General features: G+C 42.6%; 1 protein-coding gene across 2 annotated transcripts in view; it reads left to right on the top strand.

Moving 5' to 3' along the window:
• The first annotated feature begins 5,572 nt into the window (after positions 1-5,572).
• Positions 5,573-19,861, top strand: part of GCNT2 (glucosaminyl (N-acetyl) transferase 2 (I blood group)) — an 83,979-nt gene continuing 69,690 nt past the window's right edge. For both annotated transcript variants that reach the window (XM_053601568.1, XM_053601571.1), the window contains exon 1: positions 5,573-6,926. In XM_053601568.1, coding sequence (XP_053457543.1) covers positions 6,002-6,926 — 925 coding nt within the window. In that variant the 5' untranslated portion in view covers positions 5,573-6,001. The remainder of the gene's footprint in view (positions 6,927-19,861) is intronic.

The following is a 19,861-nucleotide window of genomic DNA, read 5'->3' as shown; positions in this document are numbered from 1 at the left end:
TGGTCTTGAACTCCTGAATTCAAGTGACCTTCCTTCCTCGGCCTCCCAGAATGCTAGGATTACAGGCGTTAGCCATTGTGCCTGGCCACACAGCAGTGATTTTTATTTCCCATAACTTCAAAATCCTATCAAGGACTTTCCGAGAAATAGATGAGAGGAAATAAAGAGCTGAAATCCAGAAAGGTAAAAAAAAACAAAAGTGGGGACCTGGGATTAGATCCCTGTTCTGCCTTCTCTGCATAATACCCAACCTATAAAATACACCCAAATTCAACCTCCAGGATAACTTTTTCCAACAGAGAAAAGTTAGGCTGCTGAAACAAATGAGGCTCTTGGGCTCAGATTCCTACATTCTGGGGTTGCCAGATATATTTTCACCTGCAAATGCAGCTGTAAAGTGCCTTTGAGAGACAGACTCTATCTAGTCCTGGGCAGCTGTTTATCTTTTTGAGTCTTGCCTTAGGCTCGCATAGCTTCAACTCTTAATTGACTGAGCTTGAAAAGATCTTCTCTGGCATCTCCCTTGTTTCCAGCTATTTTATCTCAAACTATCACAGCCCACCCCCTTCCTCTACCTACACATACCCTTTTCTTCCCCACAGCTTTACCCCATGGTCTGAAATTTGCTCTGATATCTCTGGCCAGCCCTGTGCTGGGTGCTGTAGGTATCCTCCCAGCATGGCCCATAGATAGATGTTTTGATTTTGGAGATGAAAAGCCTGGACTTAGGCTGGGCACCTGTAGCTTAATGGTTAGGATGCCGGCCACATGCTCCGGGGTTGGTGGGTTCGAACCTGGCCCAGACCTGCTAAACAAACAAAAAAATAACAGCCAGACATTGTGGCAGGCACCTGTAGTCCCAGCTACTTGGGAGGCTGAGACAAGCGAATCGGTTGAGCCCAAGAGTTGGAGGTTGGTGTGAGTTGTGACACCACAGTACTCTATCAAGGCAAGACTCTGTCTCAATAAAAAACAAAAGAAAAAGAAAAACCTGGACGTAAAGGTGTGGTGGCCTGGCTAGGAAGAAAGCCAAAGTTAGGAGATGGAGACCTTGAGAAATTACAGTCTCCCACCCCACCCCACCCCAGCCTGTGAGATTCTTGGGAGTTGTTTTCTCAAATTCACTCAAGGGAAAGCTGTGAAGTGTGAGATCAAATGACTTGTTCAAGGGCTTCAGGCTTGTCAAGGCCTTGGTTCACCTGGAGACTTTCTGATGCATAATCCGGGGCTCTTTTAAAAAGAGATTTGTTTTATGTTATTACCTATGATTATAAAGAAACAGTGTACTAAATTGTTTTTAGGGTGCTACGTTTAACAACAATAAATAAGCAAAAGGAAGGAGAGAAGAAGAAAGGAAAATAGATGGAATTGCAAAAGAGGACAAAAGGTTAACGCATCCAGATTAAAAAAACAATTGATTCCAATCTGTTCTTTCACTGAGACCTCACCAGGCTTTTGTAGGCAAGGGAGAGTTTCCATTGGCCTCTCTGGTTTCTAACTTGGGCACAGAGATGATGTCATGACAAAATGAATATGTGAAAAGCATTGTGGGTGTTTGTCATATGGTCCGGAGTAACTAAGGTGAGGATAACAGGCCTATGATGTATAATCTTACATAAAGCCATCTTTAAAATAAAGCACTTGGGACAAAAAAAAAAAAAAGAAAGAAAGGAAGGCCTTTTATTCTGCTCCCCTTTCTATGATCATTTATTGAAATTTAGCTCTGAGTGCAGTTAACTTAGTACAATAAGAATTCGTTTATGTCTGGAGTGAGAATTTACAAGAGTACCTGTTATGGAGAAATAAGCAATTGGAGGTTGAAGACAATGTACACCCCACCATTTAAGGAGGGACCAAATTGCAGGTCTGTGCTGCTTCCCAATTTGTTCAAAGTTCTTCATTCTTCCCCATCACCACCTCTGGTTTAGAATTGAGGGTACTGATTTTGATGCAGTGTTAAAGCTGGGATGAATAGTGTCAGTTCTCTTTTTGGTCACTCACTCATTACTATCTCTTCCCCTTATTTCACACAAATGCCAGAGCATCAAGCCCAATTCATCAGGATTTAGAAGAATGGGGAGTGGTAGATTGCAAAAGGGCAGCAGGAAAGCTGGGGGTTCAGGGGAACAAGGGTTTCTCATAAGTCCACCAAGAGAAAAAGCATTAAGTAGCACTGGGTTGATGAAAAAGAAAATAGGTTCCTACTAATTCCTTTAAAAATGTCTAGTATTGACAGGCATGGTGGCTCGAGCCTGTAATCCTACCACTGTGGGAGGCTGAGTGGGGTGGATTGCTTGAGCTCAGGAGTTGGAGGCCAGCCTGAGCAAGAGCAAGACCTCATCTCTATTAAAAATAGAAAAATTAGCCAGGTGACATGGCAGGCACCTGTAGTCCCAACTACTTGAGACATTGAGGCAGGAGGATTCCCTTGAACCCAGGAGTTTGAAGTTCCTGCGAGCTATGCTGATACCATGGGATTCTAGCCCAAGGCAAGTGTGAGATTCTCTGTCAATAAATAAATGAATAAATATGACTAGCATTGTCAAAGATGCCATTTTATTGTATTTTTTGAGACAGAGCCTCAAGCTGTCGCCCTGGGTAGAGTGCCATAGCATCACAGCTCACAGCAACCTCCAACTCCTGGGCTCAAGCGAGTCTCCTGCCTCCCCTTCCAAGAAGCTGGGACTATAAGCGCCTGCCACAACGCCTGGCTATTTTTTTGGTTGCAGCCGTCATTGTTGTTTGGCAGGTCCGGGCTGGATTCAACCCGCCAGCTCAGGTGTATGTGGCTGGCGCCTTAGCCGCTTGAGCCACAGGCACCAAGCCTAATTTTCTTATTTAAAAAAAATTTTTTTTTTGTAAAGATGGGGTCTCGTTGTTGCCCAGGCTGGTTTTAAACTCCTGACCTCAAGCAATCCTCCCACCTTGGCCGCCCAAAGGACCAGGATTCGGCATGAACCACCATGCTCAGACGAAGATAATATTTTAAATAATCATTAATGTTTCCAGAGCTCAGTCAAAATCCAAAGACCCTTGTAGCATTTCAGGTGAGGTGCAAGTAAAAACTCCACTGCAGGAAGACACAAAATGCAAGTGTTCCGTCCCCTGTAACTGAACCTGGTGAGCTGTGAATTCAAAGAGCAGGTAAATGATTTGAGATGCCTTTGTGCCTCCTATGTCTGCAGGGATAGAACAGGGCCAAGAATGAAGTGATAACCAAAATAAACAAAGGAAGAACCAATGTAATTATCTGAAGAAACTGGGAGAAAAGACTGCAAAAGTTACTTGGCTACTCGCGGCAGGCATAATTAGGCATTGATATATTCATTTAGTCATCCTATACTCAATTACATTTGACTGGATTACTGTCCTAGAAAAACATGAAAAATAAAACGAAAATTGAGAAATCAAAAAAGATTGCTTTTTATGATGTTGATGTACTGCCTGTTGTGCTAAGGAGGCAGCTAAGATTACTTTTTATGACTACTGTATTAAAGAAGTGATTTGTTCCAGAATATTCTACACAGGCACCTGAACGATAGTTAAGGAAATAGATATTTGGGCTCATTGAATTCTATTTTGGGGGTCCTATGGATGAAACTGGCTGTATCTGAATCATGCTATAGAGTCCAACTCCTAAAACAACTGAAGACAGATTCACTGAGTTCTGGAGAATTTTCTTGTCATCCTTTCCTATGCTCCTGATGTGCCTAAAACAGTTGGCAACCATCCTATTAATATATTAGCTTTCAGACTGGCAAGGGAGGTTCACCCAATAATCTTAGCAGTCTGGGAGGCCAATACAGGAGGATCGCTTAAGGTCAGGAGTTCAAAATCAGCCTGAGCAAGAGCAAGACCTCATCCTCTACAAAAAAATAGAAAAATTAGCTGGGTCTGGTGGTGCACACCTATAGTCCCAGACACTCGGGAGGCTGAGGCAGGAAGGTGGCTTGAACCCAGGAGTTTGAGGTTGCAGTGAGCTATTCTAACACCAGTACACTCTAGACTAGAGAGAAAGACCATCTCTCTAAAAACAACAACAACAACAAAAAATTATCTTTCAGCTAAAGGGAAAAAAAACAACAATAATAACTCCAGGCTAATGTTCTAAAGTAATGGTTGTAAATACATTACCCAGTGAAGGCCAAGTAATGCTCTGGAAAGTGTTATGCTATAATAAGTGCAAAACGCAGGATGTCAGCTTGCACTTCCCCTGTGATTCTGATAAAATCAAGATGTCTTTGTCTAGGGGCAAGAGGAAAGTGAAAGTGCAGGGCACGAAAACATTGGGTGTTTACAAAATGTTCAGGATGTGAAAACATTGTTTACAAACTATAATATTACAGCATTTTATAATTGCATCATTTTATAATAAGTATATCATTTTATAATAATATTATACAATTTTATAATATTAAGAAGATGTATTAGAAAAAATAGGCATGTTGAATGTACCACATTCATAGGTATAAACATACGGCTTCTACCAATCAGAATTACCTGGAATCTCTCACTAGCGCAATCAGGGAAACCAGGAAATGAAACCTTGAGCATCAATCAGTAAATATTTGATTGTCTGCTATGTACAGACAACGCGAGAAGCTAGAAGCAGAGGAGGAATATGTGAGCTGAGCACCAGCAGGTCCCACACACATCATTTGCAGCTAACTGCCAAATAACACAGAGCTCATTAGTGCTGTCCCGGACGTGTAATCTAACTGATGTGGGCTCACAGAAGAGGGAGGAAGGGAGGAGTAAGAAGATTTCAAAGGAGAGGTGACATTGTGTCGTTTTCCTGAAGTTTGCCTGTGAGGAGATGGGCGCATGCACCTGTGTGCGTGCATGCACCTGTGTGCACGTGTGTGTGTAAATGGGCTTCTTTACCCTTGTACAGTTATGCCTCTTTTGTCTCAGTCCCATCTGTTCTGGTCGTGGTGAGGAATGCTTTCTATGTTTTCGTTTTCTCACATTGACCTATGGATGGTAAAACTATTCTCATTTTTTACAGATACAAAAACTCCCCTTAAAAGCATTATAAACCTGTATCTAAGAGCTCTCTCCTGAAGTTGAAGAACATCCCAAACTGAGGCATCAGGGTGCTCTGTCTATATCCTGTGCAGGCCAGAGTGAAATAAATTTGACATTTACTAACTTTAGCCTCTATGCAATTTGGGGGTGGCAACAGGTTATTCATTCTTCTGGTATTTTTTTAAAAAGAAGTTAGCTTTTATTCATCAGTGTGCCAAATCACTTTGGGCAGTAAGTTAGACGGTGAGGCAAGCTTGCTAATTAACATGCCTTTTAAAGGATCTTACCTAGCAGCAGGGAAAATTAAGTTCTGGAAAGAATAGCCAGTCATATGCCACACTTTATAGCATACCCAGCCAATGCGGAGAAGGGGTGGGTATGTGGAAAAAGACAAGGTTAAGCGATTTATTTTTAAGCACTATATATTTATTGACAGAATCTCTCTCCAATATGCACATGCTTCAAACTGAAGCTTTTAACTTGGCAGTGCTGTTTAAGCAAACAAACTCAGTCGGTTGAATGCAATGATTAACAGAAAGCCGGGGAGCTGACATAGTTACCACCAGCCTTTGGCTGGGAGAAGCTGGGGGTGAAAGTCTTAGAGCAATGACTTGCAGAATGGTCACCTCACCCACCAGCGATTTCACTGTGCCGACAGGTGGACCCCGTGGAAGCAGAACCTCCCCGAGGCAGTTTGTTTTTGTGTAGGAACAGGTGGCAGATTAGCAGGGGACAGAGCAAGTGGAAGGGAGCTGCTTCAGAAATGTGTCAAAGAAAAGTGAAAATGCAACCTAGCGGTATATGAAGAGGGAAGGAAGAAATAAGACAAGCACTGTCAGTCGGGAGGACACCGAACAGCTGCTCGGAGCTGCATCTATCAAGATGATTCTGAATGCTGGAGAAAAATGTAAGTTAAATCTATCCACACTCTGATCAGACCTCAAGAGACATTTTACTCGTTTCCTGGTTTTGAATGATGGGTTCTTGGAAGCACTGTCTTTTTAGTGTGTTTCTTATTACTGCTCTGATTTTTATCTTTTTTTACAACAACGAGTTAGGGGAAAAGAAACGTTTTCTGAGGGCAGCTCTGTCCAATGCTTTCCTGTTAGGAGAAGCCTGTCATCAGATTTTTAAGGGGAAGGTTTTTTACCTAACAGAAAATGCATTGAAAACTACCCTTGATGAAGCTACCTGTTATGAGTACAAGGTTCAAAGTCATTATATAACAGAACCACTCTCTGAAGAAGAGGCTGCGTTTCCTTTAGCGTACATAGTGACCATCCACAAAGACTTTGGCACTTTTGAGAGGCTCTTTAGGGCGATTTATATGCCCCAAAATGTCTACTGTGTGCACCTGGATCAGAAGGCGACAGATGCATTTAAAGATGCAGTGAAACAACTCCTGAGCTGCTTCCCCAATGCTTTCCTGGCTTCCAGGCTGGAGCCAGTGGTCTACGGTGGAATCTCCAGGCTCCAGGCTGACCTGAACTGCCTTCGAGACCTTGTCCTTGCCGAGGTTCCCTGGAAGTACACTATCAACACCTGCGGGCAAGATTTCCCCTTGAAAACCAACAGGGAAATAGTTCAGTATCTGAAAGGATTTAAAGGGAAAAACATCACCCCAGGGGTGCTGCCCCCTGATCACGCCATTGGACGGACTAAATATGTCCATCGAGAACTATTAAACAACAAACATTCCTACGTGCTTAAAACAACAAAATTAAAAACTCCTCCTCCTCACAATATGACCATTTACTTTGGCACCGCCTATGTGGCCCTCACAAGGGAATTTGCCAACTTTGTCCTCCAAGACCAGCATGCACTCGACTTACTCTCCTGGTCTCAGGATACGTACAGCCCCGATGAACACTTCTGGGTAACGCTCAATAGGATTCCTGGTATGTATATCTCTTAACGTTTGTTTTTAATGAATAAACATTGCATGGTTAATACCGAATAAAATGCTTAGAAAAGAGTAAACAAAGTTAATAATCAAATTGTTCACAGTTTCAAATGTTAAATTAAAACAAAAATTTCACCATGCTTCTGTTTACAGAGTAGGACACAAATCATGCCTGTTTTACAAATGAGAAAACTGAGACGATTCCATAGAGGTGGAAACTCGACTGTGTGATTTGATTTTGCTGATTTACCAACCTGCTTTTCTGGGCCCTTAGACCCACCCCAAATGGGTACTGTGGCCTTGACACAGGACAAAAGATTGAGGGAACACTAGACATACAAATGAAAAATTAAACTTAATTCTCCTTTGAGTGTAATGAGATTTAAAAGCAGGAATACATATTATAAAGTTTGAATGGCAATATGAACATTTTAATAATATTTTTGCCCCTGTTGAAGCTCCTTTCAGAGTGTGAGCAGGATAAAGCTTTTTAAAGTCTTCATTTTCAAATTCTTTTCCAGAATTGAAACAAAACACACAACTAGTAAGTAAATTCACCAATTATAAACCAGGTCTCCTAAGCCTGACTGATATCCTTTTATCCTAACTTGATTTTCTTTTTTTGTTTTCATTGTTGGGGATTCATTGAGGGTACAAAGAACCAGGTCACATTGATTACATTTGCTAGATAAAGACCCTCTTATAATTGTGTCCCACCCCCAAAAGGTGTACCACACACCACACCGTGACCCCCTCACCTCTCCCCCTTTCCGTCTCTCTGCTCTCCCCACCCCCCGCCCCCCACCGTGTACTTAATTGTCCTTATACCAGAATTGAGTACTTAGGTCTCAAGTTGTTACTAAATTAACTCCACCTCTCCTTCAGTCCACATTCCAAATGATCTGAGTAACCTCAGGTTGTTTCCAGTGAACCAACTCAGTTTTGCTGGTTGAAAATCAAAATTCAGATTCACAGTTCAAAGAGAAAAGTAATTGGAATCAATGTGAGAATAAAATTCATGGTCTCTTCAGATTGCTAGGTCAAAATGGGAGACATCTTAGGATCACCTAGAGCTCCTAAAAATATTTACAGCCTGGCCCACTTCCCAGAGAGGCTCCCTCCCTGGGGTGGACCTAACCAAGGTATCTGTACAGCCTCTGGGTGACGCTCAGGTCTGGCCAGGGTGTGAACCATTGCAGATGCTTGTTTTAGACGTTGGTGTGTGAAGCTTTGTAGACTTAGAATTATGTATAAGTCTGGGATTTTTTCAGAGCTGGAAGGGGGGCATGTAATGATAAAAAGAAATCAGGGCCCAAGAAAGTCAAGTAAGGGAGACTATTTAAATAGAACTGTGGGGTCCAGAGTCAGGAAAGTGAAAGCCCCACTGTTCTCTCAAGTGCTACTCACAGCATGGCAGACTCTTCACTTCTGGCCTCCATGCTGTATAGGGAAATATTGGCAAAGCAGGTTCCGAAGAGAGCAGCCAAGCAGGTTAAAAGGCCAAACTCTACTTTATTTTCCCTTTAATACCAAAGAACTAAGATAAACAAAAGGGTATTTGATCCGATAAAGACTCAAAGAAGGATCACTGTTTTCACCTACTTAAAAGTTTTGCTCATGAAAGAGAATTGAGACCAATTATGTGTTTTGGAAGAAGAATCTAGGGCCAGCAGGCGGGAGATTAGAAGCTGGGGAGCTGAGAATAGAATGCGTAGCTTCCTCAATGGTGAGCAAACCCAAGGCTAGCAGAGCCAGAGGAAATACCTGAGGGGAAACCTCAAGGGTTGGACAGGAGTCTCTGAGTCTCTTCCCAGCCCGAGAATCCACAGATTCTAATGAATGCATTGAATAGAAACCTAACAGTAACACCCTGACTTGTCAACTTTATTTACTGGCTGTATGGAACAGGATTTTTATTACTACATCCCTCATTGGCAGGAACAGATCAGTAAAGCAATAGAAAACAAGTGCGCTGATTCATGTCTTTCAGAACTAGTTTCTGTGCTATGCAAGTGGAGGATCCTTGTCAGAGGCCCCGGACTGGTCCTGCAACTCTCAGGGACCTGGGACAGGCCTACATGTAGGAGACAAGGGAACTAGAATCTTAAGAGGCTCCTGCTAGGTGGAAATCTGGATCCTTTCTAGTTCATGTATAGGGTTTTGGGGGGATGGGTATTTTGAGGTTATTCTTGTTGATTGCAATGATTAGGGGCTTATTATTAAGATTCTTGAAAAAATAATTGGGCCAGGAAAAAAAAATCTCACAGCTGAAATGGTTCCAAGGGAAGCTAGAACAACCCTGCCTGATACTATCACGTGAGCCACTTATGTGATTTTAGATGGTCTGGAGCCACGTTAAAGGAAAGCATCTTCTTAGAAAAGGACCAAATGTTTGGGGGACATTATTTCTTTGATTGAGGTACTATAACAATTCCTATGAGGAAACAGAGGTTTGGAGAATTTCTGTTACTTGTCTGAGGACACCTGGCTAGTAATGGCCAGTGTCAAGGTGATTACATTTGTATTAAAGATGAGGTCGATTAGGAGATGAAATTGTTCAACACTGAATTAAGGACATTTCAGGGGCAAAATGTTCATTCAGGTCTCAGACCTCCTGGATCCTGTGACAAAGCAATTAGCTCAGACTCATTTAAAAAATAAATAAAGCAATGGGTGTAATCCTGATAAGTAGTTACAGTGATTAGATCCCTTTTCTATGGTTTTATGCAAACCATATTTCCTCCTCTAAGAATCTCCTCTCTCTCTTCTGTGTTCTCTTCCTCCCAGCTCGTAAGCAATGAGCTGAAGGGTGAAATGGATTTAAATTGTGTATTTTGTTTCACTCAATATATCCAAAGTGCCTATGGCCAGTTGTTATGATTACGCTGCTTTTGGTGGGACGGTCAGACGACAGCTCTGCCATCCCTGCCGTGTAGAGGAGCCAGCTGTACTCAAGCCTCAGAGGCTCCATCTCTGCTTATGTTGTTTTTGCCAGCTCCTGTTACCTCATCTGAAACCCTCACCTCTGCTGCAGAGCTTCCATGTGTCCGTGGGATCCTCAGCCCACGGGTGGGGATGGGAGGAAGAAGGCTGCCAATCTCTGTGCTGCTGTATTGACAGCAATCCCTCCCTGTGTCTCATTCAATCCCTCCCTGTGTCTCAGAGAATCTTTGCTTTGGGTCCTGGAGCCATCGTACAGTGAGTATCCCCATTCTCACTGCATACCACCACTTCAGAGACAGTGGCCCTTCGTTAGGCCGCAAGTTGTCCCATCAGCTGTAGCCAAGGCGGTAAGGTTACGTGGTTTCCAAAAAATGAAACAAATAAATAATAAAATTAAAATAAAATAATTAAAAAAATGAAATGAAATGAACTATTGAAACAAAGCATGATCTGTCTCCAGACCATAGTAAGTCCCTTATGAAGTGGCAGGTCCTCTGGAGGCCTCTCAGAGGAGAAGACTGTGTGTGGCCTACGCAGGCAAAGGTACCCAGGAGGAGGGTGTGGCTTTAAAGATGTTCTCAGATAAACTTCACTGGTGTTGTGAAATTCAGCCTTCCTGTCCTCTCTTCTTCCTCTTCCTTCTTCCATCTTTCTCTCACTGCTTCTTTTAAACCCAGTCCACAATAAGATGGCATCCCTGCTAGTTTGCATCTGACTCAGCCAAGGATGGTTTCCCTGGGGGAAAGAAACATTAATAGGCCAGAGGTGCACGTGCACCTACTTCCTACCTTCTCTCTGAGCTAGTGACTATCTGCCTGTGATGTGGACATGCAGTGAGGTTTTTTTTTTTTTTTTAAATTGTTGTTCTGAATGTGTTTCTCAGATCGAAAAATTTCAAAATTGACTTAATGATTTCTGCTTCACTTGCTACAAAAAAGTATTTCTTAAAGGACTCCACGGGGAATTTTAAACTCACATTAAAATGAGAATGAATGAGAAAAGAGCCTGTTCTCGGTTTGGGTGGGGATGGGAGGAAGAAGGATTGCCAAGGTGCCCAGAGGGAAAGGAGCAGAGGACAGGGAAGGTGACTGGGACCCTGTGAGTCTGGAAGACAGACCCTCTCTACTTGCAATTTGTTTTCTCCCCCTGGAAAGCCCTGTTGGCATTCTTTGGCGTGCGTTTCCACTTGAGCCCTTGATATGGGAGGCTTATTGCATTTCCATTTGCTGTCTAGTTCACTCTGGCCTGACTCTCAGTCACTATTTGAGACTGTCATATCCCAGTAGTTCCCATGTATGTACAAATGCAATGCTGAGGTGCCAGGTGCTGGAATGGTGACATTCACAGCTATAGGCACTGAGAAGGGTGGGTCTGAATCAAGGTGGCTTTGGGAACTCATACCTGAGGCTCAGAGATGTGGCTGTGATCTTACCATAGCCAGAGGGAATTTACATGCCCAAGCCCATCATGCTCATCAAGCTTCTGAGATGCTAGGTGTGGAAAAACATGCAGGAGAGGAAAATTTGGGAGGATAAATTGTACTATTAGGTGGGCTTGAACAATCTCCATTTTCATATCTGCTAGAAATACTAATTATTGTCAACTCCGAGGAAAGGAAATCAGTGAATTGGTCTTTTCAAGAAAACGCAGTCTCTTGCGAAGGTGGTAAATGGCCTGGCAGACTTTGACTTCTGTAGACTATCAAGAATTCAGTGGCATTAGTTTTATAGCTACCCTAGAAGGAGGGGGGTAATGTTTAACCTGTGAGTGGATTTAACTCACCATTGTCTTCCCTCCGTCACATGTCACTGGGTTGGTTCTTTGGGCATCCTGTGGCTCACACCCTAAATTTACTTTATGCTTTCTCCTTCCTCAGCTAAGTTGGACTCCAGATACACCTCAGTTTGCAATGAGGTTGCACCATTACAAAGTCCAAAAATCACAAGAGGGAACCATTGTCAGCCAGGGACTGTGTTCTTTACTAGTTCTCTTCCCCCAAGAGGATAATTCATACCTGTGTCACCCTGAAGTTAAATACTAATAGGACATAGGATTCAGGGGACCTAGAAATTCAGTACCTTATATGTTTTATGTTAAATATGCTAAAGTTTATGGAATAACAGACTTAGTTTCCGGAAGTTATATAGTGACACAGAAGAAAGGAACAATCCCAGCCCTATGGGAGGCCGAGGTGGGTGGATCGCTCGAGCTCAGGATTTTAAGACCAGCTTGAGCAAGACACCCCACCTCTAAAAATAGCTGGGTGTTGTGGCAGGTGCCAGTAGTCCAAAGCTACTTGGGAGGCTGAGGCAAGAGAATCACTTGAGCCCAAGAGTTTGAGGTTGCTGTGAGCTGTGATGCCATGGCACAAAGTGACACTCTATCTCAAAAATAAATGGTTTGCATGATAATGATAATGCTTTTTCTTTGTCAATTACACCACCTTCTAAGATCTCTAAGGAATTAACAGAGACATGACCCTGTTTTAATATTTCCTTGCCCCTTTACATGGCAATTTCTTTTTTCAGACCAAAACATAGCATCTCTTCCTTTGGTAACCTATCTTCATTTTACACTGAGGAAACTAAAAGTTGATGGAAGGGAAAGAAACAAATAAGGGTTGGATCCAACTGCACTAGAGTCAGTGGTCATCAATTAGAATGCTTTTTAGATGTCAGTGGACTGTTAATTGGGTTGAAAAAGTAATCTGAAGATCTGTCTACTCTCTAGAGTCTCACACTTGCTCATGGGATTTAGAAACAGGCAGCTCTGTGTTGAAAGGCTGCTCTACCACCTACAAGCAATCCCTTTTACTTTGGCAAGATTCCTCCTTTCACCAAGCCTAATTATTCATCTATAATCCTGGGATAAAATATCTCTTTGTAGGCCTATTGGCAGGATTAGAAAGTACAAGAACTGTGACTGGTACATAGTAAGAAATCGCTAAGTGTTAAAAGAGGGAACAGGTGAACTTCTCAGATGTTGATTTTCAAGGATTTAGTGTTAGTATTCTATTAAAAATCCTGTGTACAACTAAAAACAAGACAAACCCACAAACGTTTGGCTTTGAAGGCACAAGGTGTACATTTTTTGTTAGAAATAGGGTGTTTGGCCATGTAATGTCGTCTGCCTATGGCCTTGTACTAGGCAGTAGTATTCTTCTGTGGCTAGTTAGAAGCCTCTCAACTTGCCGAGCTTCTGTCCCCTTTAGAGCAGTCTGGAGCCAAATGGCCTCCACAGCCTTGTTGGTGCTGCCCTTTGGTTCTGGAATGCTCTGAACTTTGCAGCTCTCTAATTAGTTCTCATCAGGATCTAGTCATTCTTCTTTCCCTGGTGAGGCCTCCTCCATAGCATCTTAACTATCCGTGTGGCTCTCAGTCCCCTCACTGCTGGTCCCGACCCCTCTCACCACCACTGCATGTGAGAATGCGAACTGAATGGCTGTCCCCAGGTCGTGGACTTAGCCTCATTGTTGAGTGGGGTTCCCTTATCACTTTGAGTGGAGCAGCAAAGGAATGGCAAAGAAAAAGTTACTGTTCTGCGTGTTTACTAAAATGTTCTCAAAAAATGAAGAAAACTCTCCTTCAGCTTTGCAGAAAGTTTATTTTGTGATTTTTCAATTCTGGCTTACCTTTAAGCAGTCCTCAGGGCAGGAATCAAGCCGGCCCCGCTTCCAATTTACACACACCCTTCCCCACTCTCACCAGCTTTTCCAAAGAGCAGATGTCCTTTGCTACTTAGGCTAAATCCATTAGAAAACACTTGGAAGCGTGGTGGACCTGTGGGAATTGGTCATCTGATGGCTAAGATCAGTATAGATTACCTTCTTAATGCATTTTGAGGATTGAAGTTGGTACATTTTAGTTCAGGTCTAGAAAAGTGAAATCAAGAATTAAAGGAATTTTGCCAGAGTAAGTTTGGCCTTGAGAGGCTTTGATTTAAAATATCCTGACCATGTAGTTAAAGTGGTTTATTTAGCTCTCACTTGAATTCCTGCATAATTATTATTCCCCAAGCAGACCTCTTTGCCTTTATACCAGTTTCCCCCAGGCCTTTCTTTGCCTGGAAAAATCCCAGTTATCTTCTAGGGCCCAGCTGAGCCGCTCTGAGCTCAGAGATCTGTGATAACCGCCTACCCCCAGGAAGAGCTGCTGTTTGTCATCTCTGCCTCAGGTGCTGTTCTCTCTTCTTCTCTCTTCACTTCTCTGATAACCTTTATTTTCCTGCTGAGAGACTTGTGGTTTAATCATCTCATGGTACTGACAGAAAACAGAATGGTAGAGCCTCAACCCACACAGTGCTTTGGTGTGGGATAGAATTGAAATTCTCCTTATGTCGATGGTATAAAGTAAACCTGGTGGTGTTTTCATACAAATCCAGACATTTTCTACCATCCCAGGCACTGACAGTGCTTACAGTAGATCCACAGAGTTAGGGCTGTGTTTCGAGCCCCAGTGTTAGGCACTAGAAAGTTTCTCCAGAAGGCATGTAAATCACCATCATTGCACAAGTTTTTACAATGCCAGGCGCTGGACTAATTATCTTTCTTTCCCCAAAGGTAACAGCTTTATTGAAGTGTAATTTACACCACCAAATTTATGAGGTATAATCAACATACCATAACATTCACAAATTTTAAGTGTATAATGTAATGATTTTTAACGTATTTAGAGTTATGCAACCACAATCACAATCTAATTTAGAATATTTTTGTCACCTCAAAAAGAAACTTCATAGGCTGGGCGTGGTGGCTTTCACCTCAGGGAGTCTTAGGTGGGAGGATCCCTTGAGCTCAGTAGTTTCAGACCAGCCCAAGCAAGAGCAAAACCCCATCTCTATTAAAGTTAAAAACATGAGCAGGGTGTTGTGGTGGGCGCCTATAGTCCCATCTACTCGGGAGGCTGATCACTTGAACCCAGGAGTTTCAGGTCGCTGTGAGCTAGGCTGATGCTGTGGCACTCTAGCCCAGGCAACAGAGTAAGACTCATTCAGGAAAAAAGACAGAAGGAAACCTTGTTCCTATTTATAACCACTTCCTATTTCTACACCCAACCCTTACTTTTCTGTTTCAATCGATTTGCCCTTTCTGGACATTTCATATTAGTGGAATCATACAATACATATTCTTTCATTTCTGGCTCCTTTTACTCCCCATCTTATTTTGGAGGTCCATAGCATGAATCTAGTACTTCCCACTTTATATGGATGACTATCGCTTCATCGTACGGCTATACAATGGTTAAACGTCTGTTTAACCATTCATCCACTGGTGGACATTTTGGGTGTTTCCACTTCTGGCTATTATGCATAATGCGCCAGGACATAAACATTAATGTGAACAGATTCTTCATGAACAAGTCTTTGTGGGAACACTTGTTTTCATTTCCCTGGGTGGACACCAAGACTGATATTGCTGATCCAAGTGGCAACTCTATGTTTAACATTTTGAGGAACTGCCAAACTGGTGTCCAAAGGGCTGTAACATTTTCATGCCCACCAGCAAGGGTATGAGGGATCTAGTTTCTCCGTATCTTTGTCAACACTTGTTATCGTGTTCCTTATGTTAGCCCTTGTAGCAGGTGTGAAGTGGTATCTTCGTATGGTTTGATTGGTATGTCCCTAATTTAAAATGATGTGGAACCTTTTTTTATGTGCTTGTTGGCCTTTGGTATATCTTCTTAGAAAAGGACTGTTAAGTGCTTTAGGGGGCATTATTTCTTTGAACTGGGTACTGCTACAATTCCCATGAGGAAAATAAGGTTTGGAGAGTTTCTGATACTTGTCCAAGGACACCTGGCTAGTAAGTGCCAGTGTCATGATGATTACATTTGTATTAAAGGGGAGGTCGCTTAGGAGATGAAATTGTTCAACACGGACTTAAGGAGACACTGAAGGGACAAAATGTTCATTCAGGTCTCAGATCTCCTGAATCCCGAGACAAAGCAGAGAGAGAAAGGAGGAGGGAGGGGTGGGGGAAAGGAAGAGCAGAGAGAGGGAAGAAGGGAGGGGGTGGGGCCTTGCTGTGTGCCACACCTTTTGGGGGCAAGACATGATTGCAAGAGGGACTTTACCTAACAAATGCAATCAGTGTAACCTGGTTTATTGTACCCTCAATGAATCCCCAACAATAATAAATAAATAAATAAATAAAGCACCCATTTAATCCTGATGGGTAGTTACCATGATTAGATTTCTTGTTTGTAATTTTATGCAAACCGTATTTCCTCTTCTTTTTAAAAATCAAATGGCTGCAACTCCCTCCTTTCTAATAAAATACCATCTCTTGTCTCTGGTCTGTGTTTTCTTCCTCCCAGCTCATAAGCAGTGAGCTGAAGGCTTTGTGCTAAAGCCCTGTTAGTGCTTTTGTGGCTTTTACTTTTTGGATTTTTTCATTTCACAGTATTTGCTCCTTGGCTGTGGTCTGGGTTCTTGTATGAGCTCATTCGTCTGTGCTGTCTGCATTTGACCCCTTAGAAACTTAGGAGGGGGTTGTTTACATCCATATCAGGCCAGCGCAATTCAAGCTTCCTTATTGATTTTTGGTGCTTCAAATACTAATTCTGTGTTACTGAGCTTGACAAGTGCAGGATAATGTCTGACAGGGTTTCACATTCATTTGTTTTTACCTTGGAGTATTCATAAATTTCTTTCTTTTTAGTTTTCTCCTTATTAGGAACGAATGAATGTCAAATTCCTATAATGTTGCAATCCTAACCTCCTAGCATTGGTGAAAAATCATAACAGTTTTTATGGAGGATAAATCAGTCCCTCTTGCAGAAATTTTCCATTCAGATATTGAGCCATGGGAAGCTGTTTTTGTTGCGTTTGTGACTTTACAGGGTTCAGACCTGGTCTGTGAGACTCAAGCATCTGCAGACTCATACATCAGGCAGAAGCTGGGAGTGGGATAGAGCACAAGGCTCTAGTTTCCAAGCGGTAAAAGGGAAAGTTCAGGCGGCAGCGGAAAGGAAAAGGGAGGGTTAGGAATGAAAGCAATTGTGGTAGTAGGTCGCTCTTGACAGGATACAGGGCCTGAGAATAGAAACCCGGAGTGTTCTAAAGTTTGCAGGGCTCTGCACAGCCTAATTTTGCGGGCAGCTAGGAACAGCTTGACCTTTTTCAATGTGTGTGAAGTGTTTTTAGCTTGTTCGCAAACTGTTTTCCTGTACAGCAGCCTTTTCTTGCTACACTTTGTACCACATTGCTGAGCTTTTCCACTCAAGTCTGTGCTAACGTGCTGAAACAGGTTGTAGATCGGCTACATCCTGCTCCTAAAAAGTATAAGGCAGGCCAAGCTCGGGCGTCAGAGCCCTTTGACCAGATACCTCTGGCTAAAAGCAGCTTTGCTCAATTTTTTTTTTCTTTTTAGAGACAGTCTCACTTTGTCACCCTCAGTAGAGTGCTGTGGTGTCACAGCTCACAGCAACCTCTAGCTCTTGGGCTTAGGCAATTCTCTTGCCTCAGCCTCCCGAGTAGCTGGGACCACAGGCACCCACCACAATGCCCAGCTATTTTTGTTGTAGTTTGGCTGGGGCTGGGTTTGAACCTGCCACCCTTGGTGTACGGGGCTGATGCCCTACACACTGAGCCGCAGGCGCCGCCCAGCTCAATTTTTTTTTTTTTACAGGTGCCAGACAAATATAGTTGACCCTTGACTGACACAGGGATTTATGAAACTAACAATCAAAAAAATCTGTGTATAATTTTTCACTCCCCATAAAATGTAACTATTAATAGCCCACTATTGATTGGAAGCCTTACCAATAACATAAACAGTCTATTAACACATATTTTAAATGTTGTGTGCATTATATATGTCTTCATAGAATAAAGTCTGTTATAGAAAAGAAGATGTTAAGAAAAATCATAACGAAGGCTCAGCACCCATGCCCAGTGGTTAGGGCACCAGCCTCACACGCCGGGGCTGGCAGGTTTGAACCTGCCCGGGCCTGCTAAACAACAATGACAACTATAACAAAACAATAGCCAGGTGCTGTGGTGGGCGCCTGTAGTCCCAGCTACTTGGGAGGCTGATGCAAGAGAATCACTTAAGCCCAAGAGTTTGAGGTTGCTGTGAGCTGTGATATCATCATACTCTACTGAGGGTGACATAGTGAGACTCTGTCTCCAAAAAAAAAAAAAGAAATCTCAAGAATCTCAAGCTACTCTTAATCATCCTATCACTTTAGCCCCTTCCTATCTGGGACAATTTCTCAGTCTGTCTTTGTCTTCCAAGATCTGTTTTTGAGGAGTACAGGTCTAATAATGGTTCATGATTGGATTCAGGTTATGCCACAGGGATAATAACTCTTTATCCCTTGGTTAGGATACTGCCTGGATTGGTTAGGATTCAGTGGATTTCTCCACTGAAAAGTTAGCATTTTGGATTGATTGTTAAGTAATTAGTAGGTATTTCTGGGAAGACACTTTGAGAGTATTTAGATATCCTGTTGGTGGCTCTTGCCTGACTTCAGTTATTACTGAGACAGTTATCAAATCATGATTTTTGTTTAAACTTCATCCTTCTTCTAGATCTGTTTGTTCCTAGGGCTTGGATTCCTAGTTTAGTTAACGGATTACAATCTGTTACTATTTTTCCTTACTTTGCTCTCACATTGTCCCAGACAAGGCCAGAGGGAGCCCCTGCAAGCTGGCTCCTGTGTCCTTTCAACAAGTCTCAGTCATTATTTTTGGCACAGGAAATGTTCCAGGCTAATCCCATACTTCACATGCCCCGTCCTGGAGTTCTCCATCTGCTCCAAGAAGCCCTGGCTCTACTGAATAGAGAATAGTATTTAGAGACCAGGATCTGAGCACCAGACACGTTCACTGCTGCATGAGCATCATTACCTCTATGCTCTTTCTGGGTTAGAACTAGGGGAAAATATCTCTGCACATATACACATTAATGTCTGTCTACATGCACGCCACATGCTTGCTGCTCACACTCACAGGCAGTTCAAATACACATTCCAATTCACACACTATCTCACACTCACACATTCACATGCATGTACACATCTATATTTTAATTTTTTTTTTGAGACAGAATCTCACTCTGTCCCCTTAGGTAGAGTGCTGTGCCATGGCTCACAGTAACTTTAACCTTTTGTCTCATCCTCCCAAGTAGCTGGGACTACAGGCATCCATCACCATGCCCAGCTAGTTTTTTCTATTTTTAGTAAAGACAGGGTCTCGCTTTTGCTCAACCTGGTCTCAAACTCCTAAGCTCAAGCAATCCACCCTCCTCAGTCTCCCAGAGTGCTAGGATTACAGGCGAGAGCCACCAGGCCTGGCCTTATACTTTAATTTTTAAAGTATATATTAAAAGCCACAAGTCCACACTGATATCTGCCATTCCAGTCCAACAACATGTCGTTTATTCTTCTACTTTCTTCTTCGGCAGTGAGAAACCTGCTTCTTATTAACCTCAGTCTTTTCACTCAGTTTTTGATTCCCAGTCTATGCAACCCCATGGTTCCCAGCCAAAGTCCCACCCTGGTCCATGCTAATCTACCTTCTACCTGAGCTGCAGCTTTAGGGAGAGAGAAGGAGCTCTGACAGAACTGTGATGCCTTTGTGAATCTGTTCACTTTGGGAGACAGTTAAGCTGTGGTTGTTACCAACTGACTATATAAATTCAAAGTCCCGCTCCCATATTGCCTGACTTTATGTTGGACTTCTTTAAATCTTACTTGCTCATCTGTAAAATGGGAATAATAAATAAATGTGTTTACTTCACAAGGTTAAGCATTTGATGATCATCTGCACAAAATAATTATAAGTATTTTCTCAGTGTTATCTTTTATATTCTATTGTAATGGTTAGAGGCCCAGCAAGAAATAGCACCATCAAATCAGCCTAATCAAGAAAGGATTAGGCTGGGCGAGGTAGCTCGCACCTGTAATCCTAGCACTCTGGGAGGCTGAGGCCAGTGGATTGTTTGAGCTCAAGAGTTCAAGACCAGCTTGAGTAAGAGCAAGACCC

The sequence above is a fragment of the Nycticebus coucang genome, chromosome 9 (genome assembly GCF_027406575.1).
Source record: "Nycticebus coucang isolate mNycCou1 chromosome 9, mNycCou1.pri, whole genome shotgun sequence".
NCBI classification, from domain to species: Eukaryota; Metazoa; Chordata; class Mammalia; order Primates; family Lorisidae; genus Nycticebus; species Nycticebus coucang.
The sequence above is the reverse complement of the archived record's forward strand: the minus strand, read 5'-3'. Positions and strand labels throughout refer to the sequence as shown.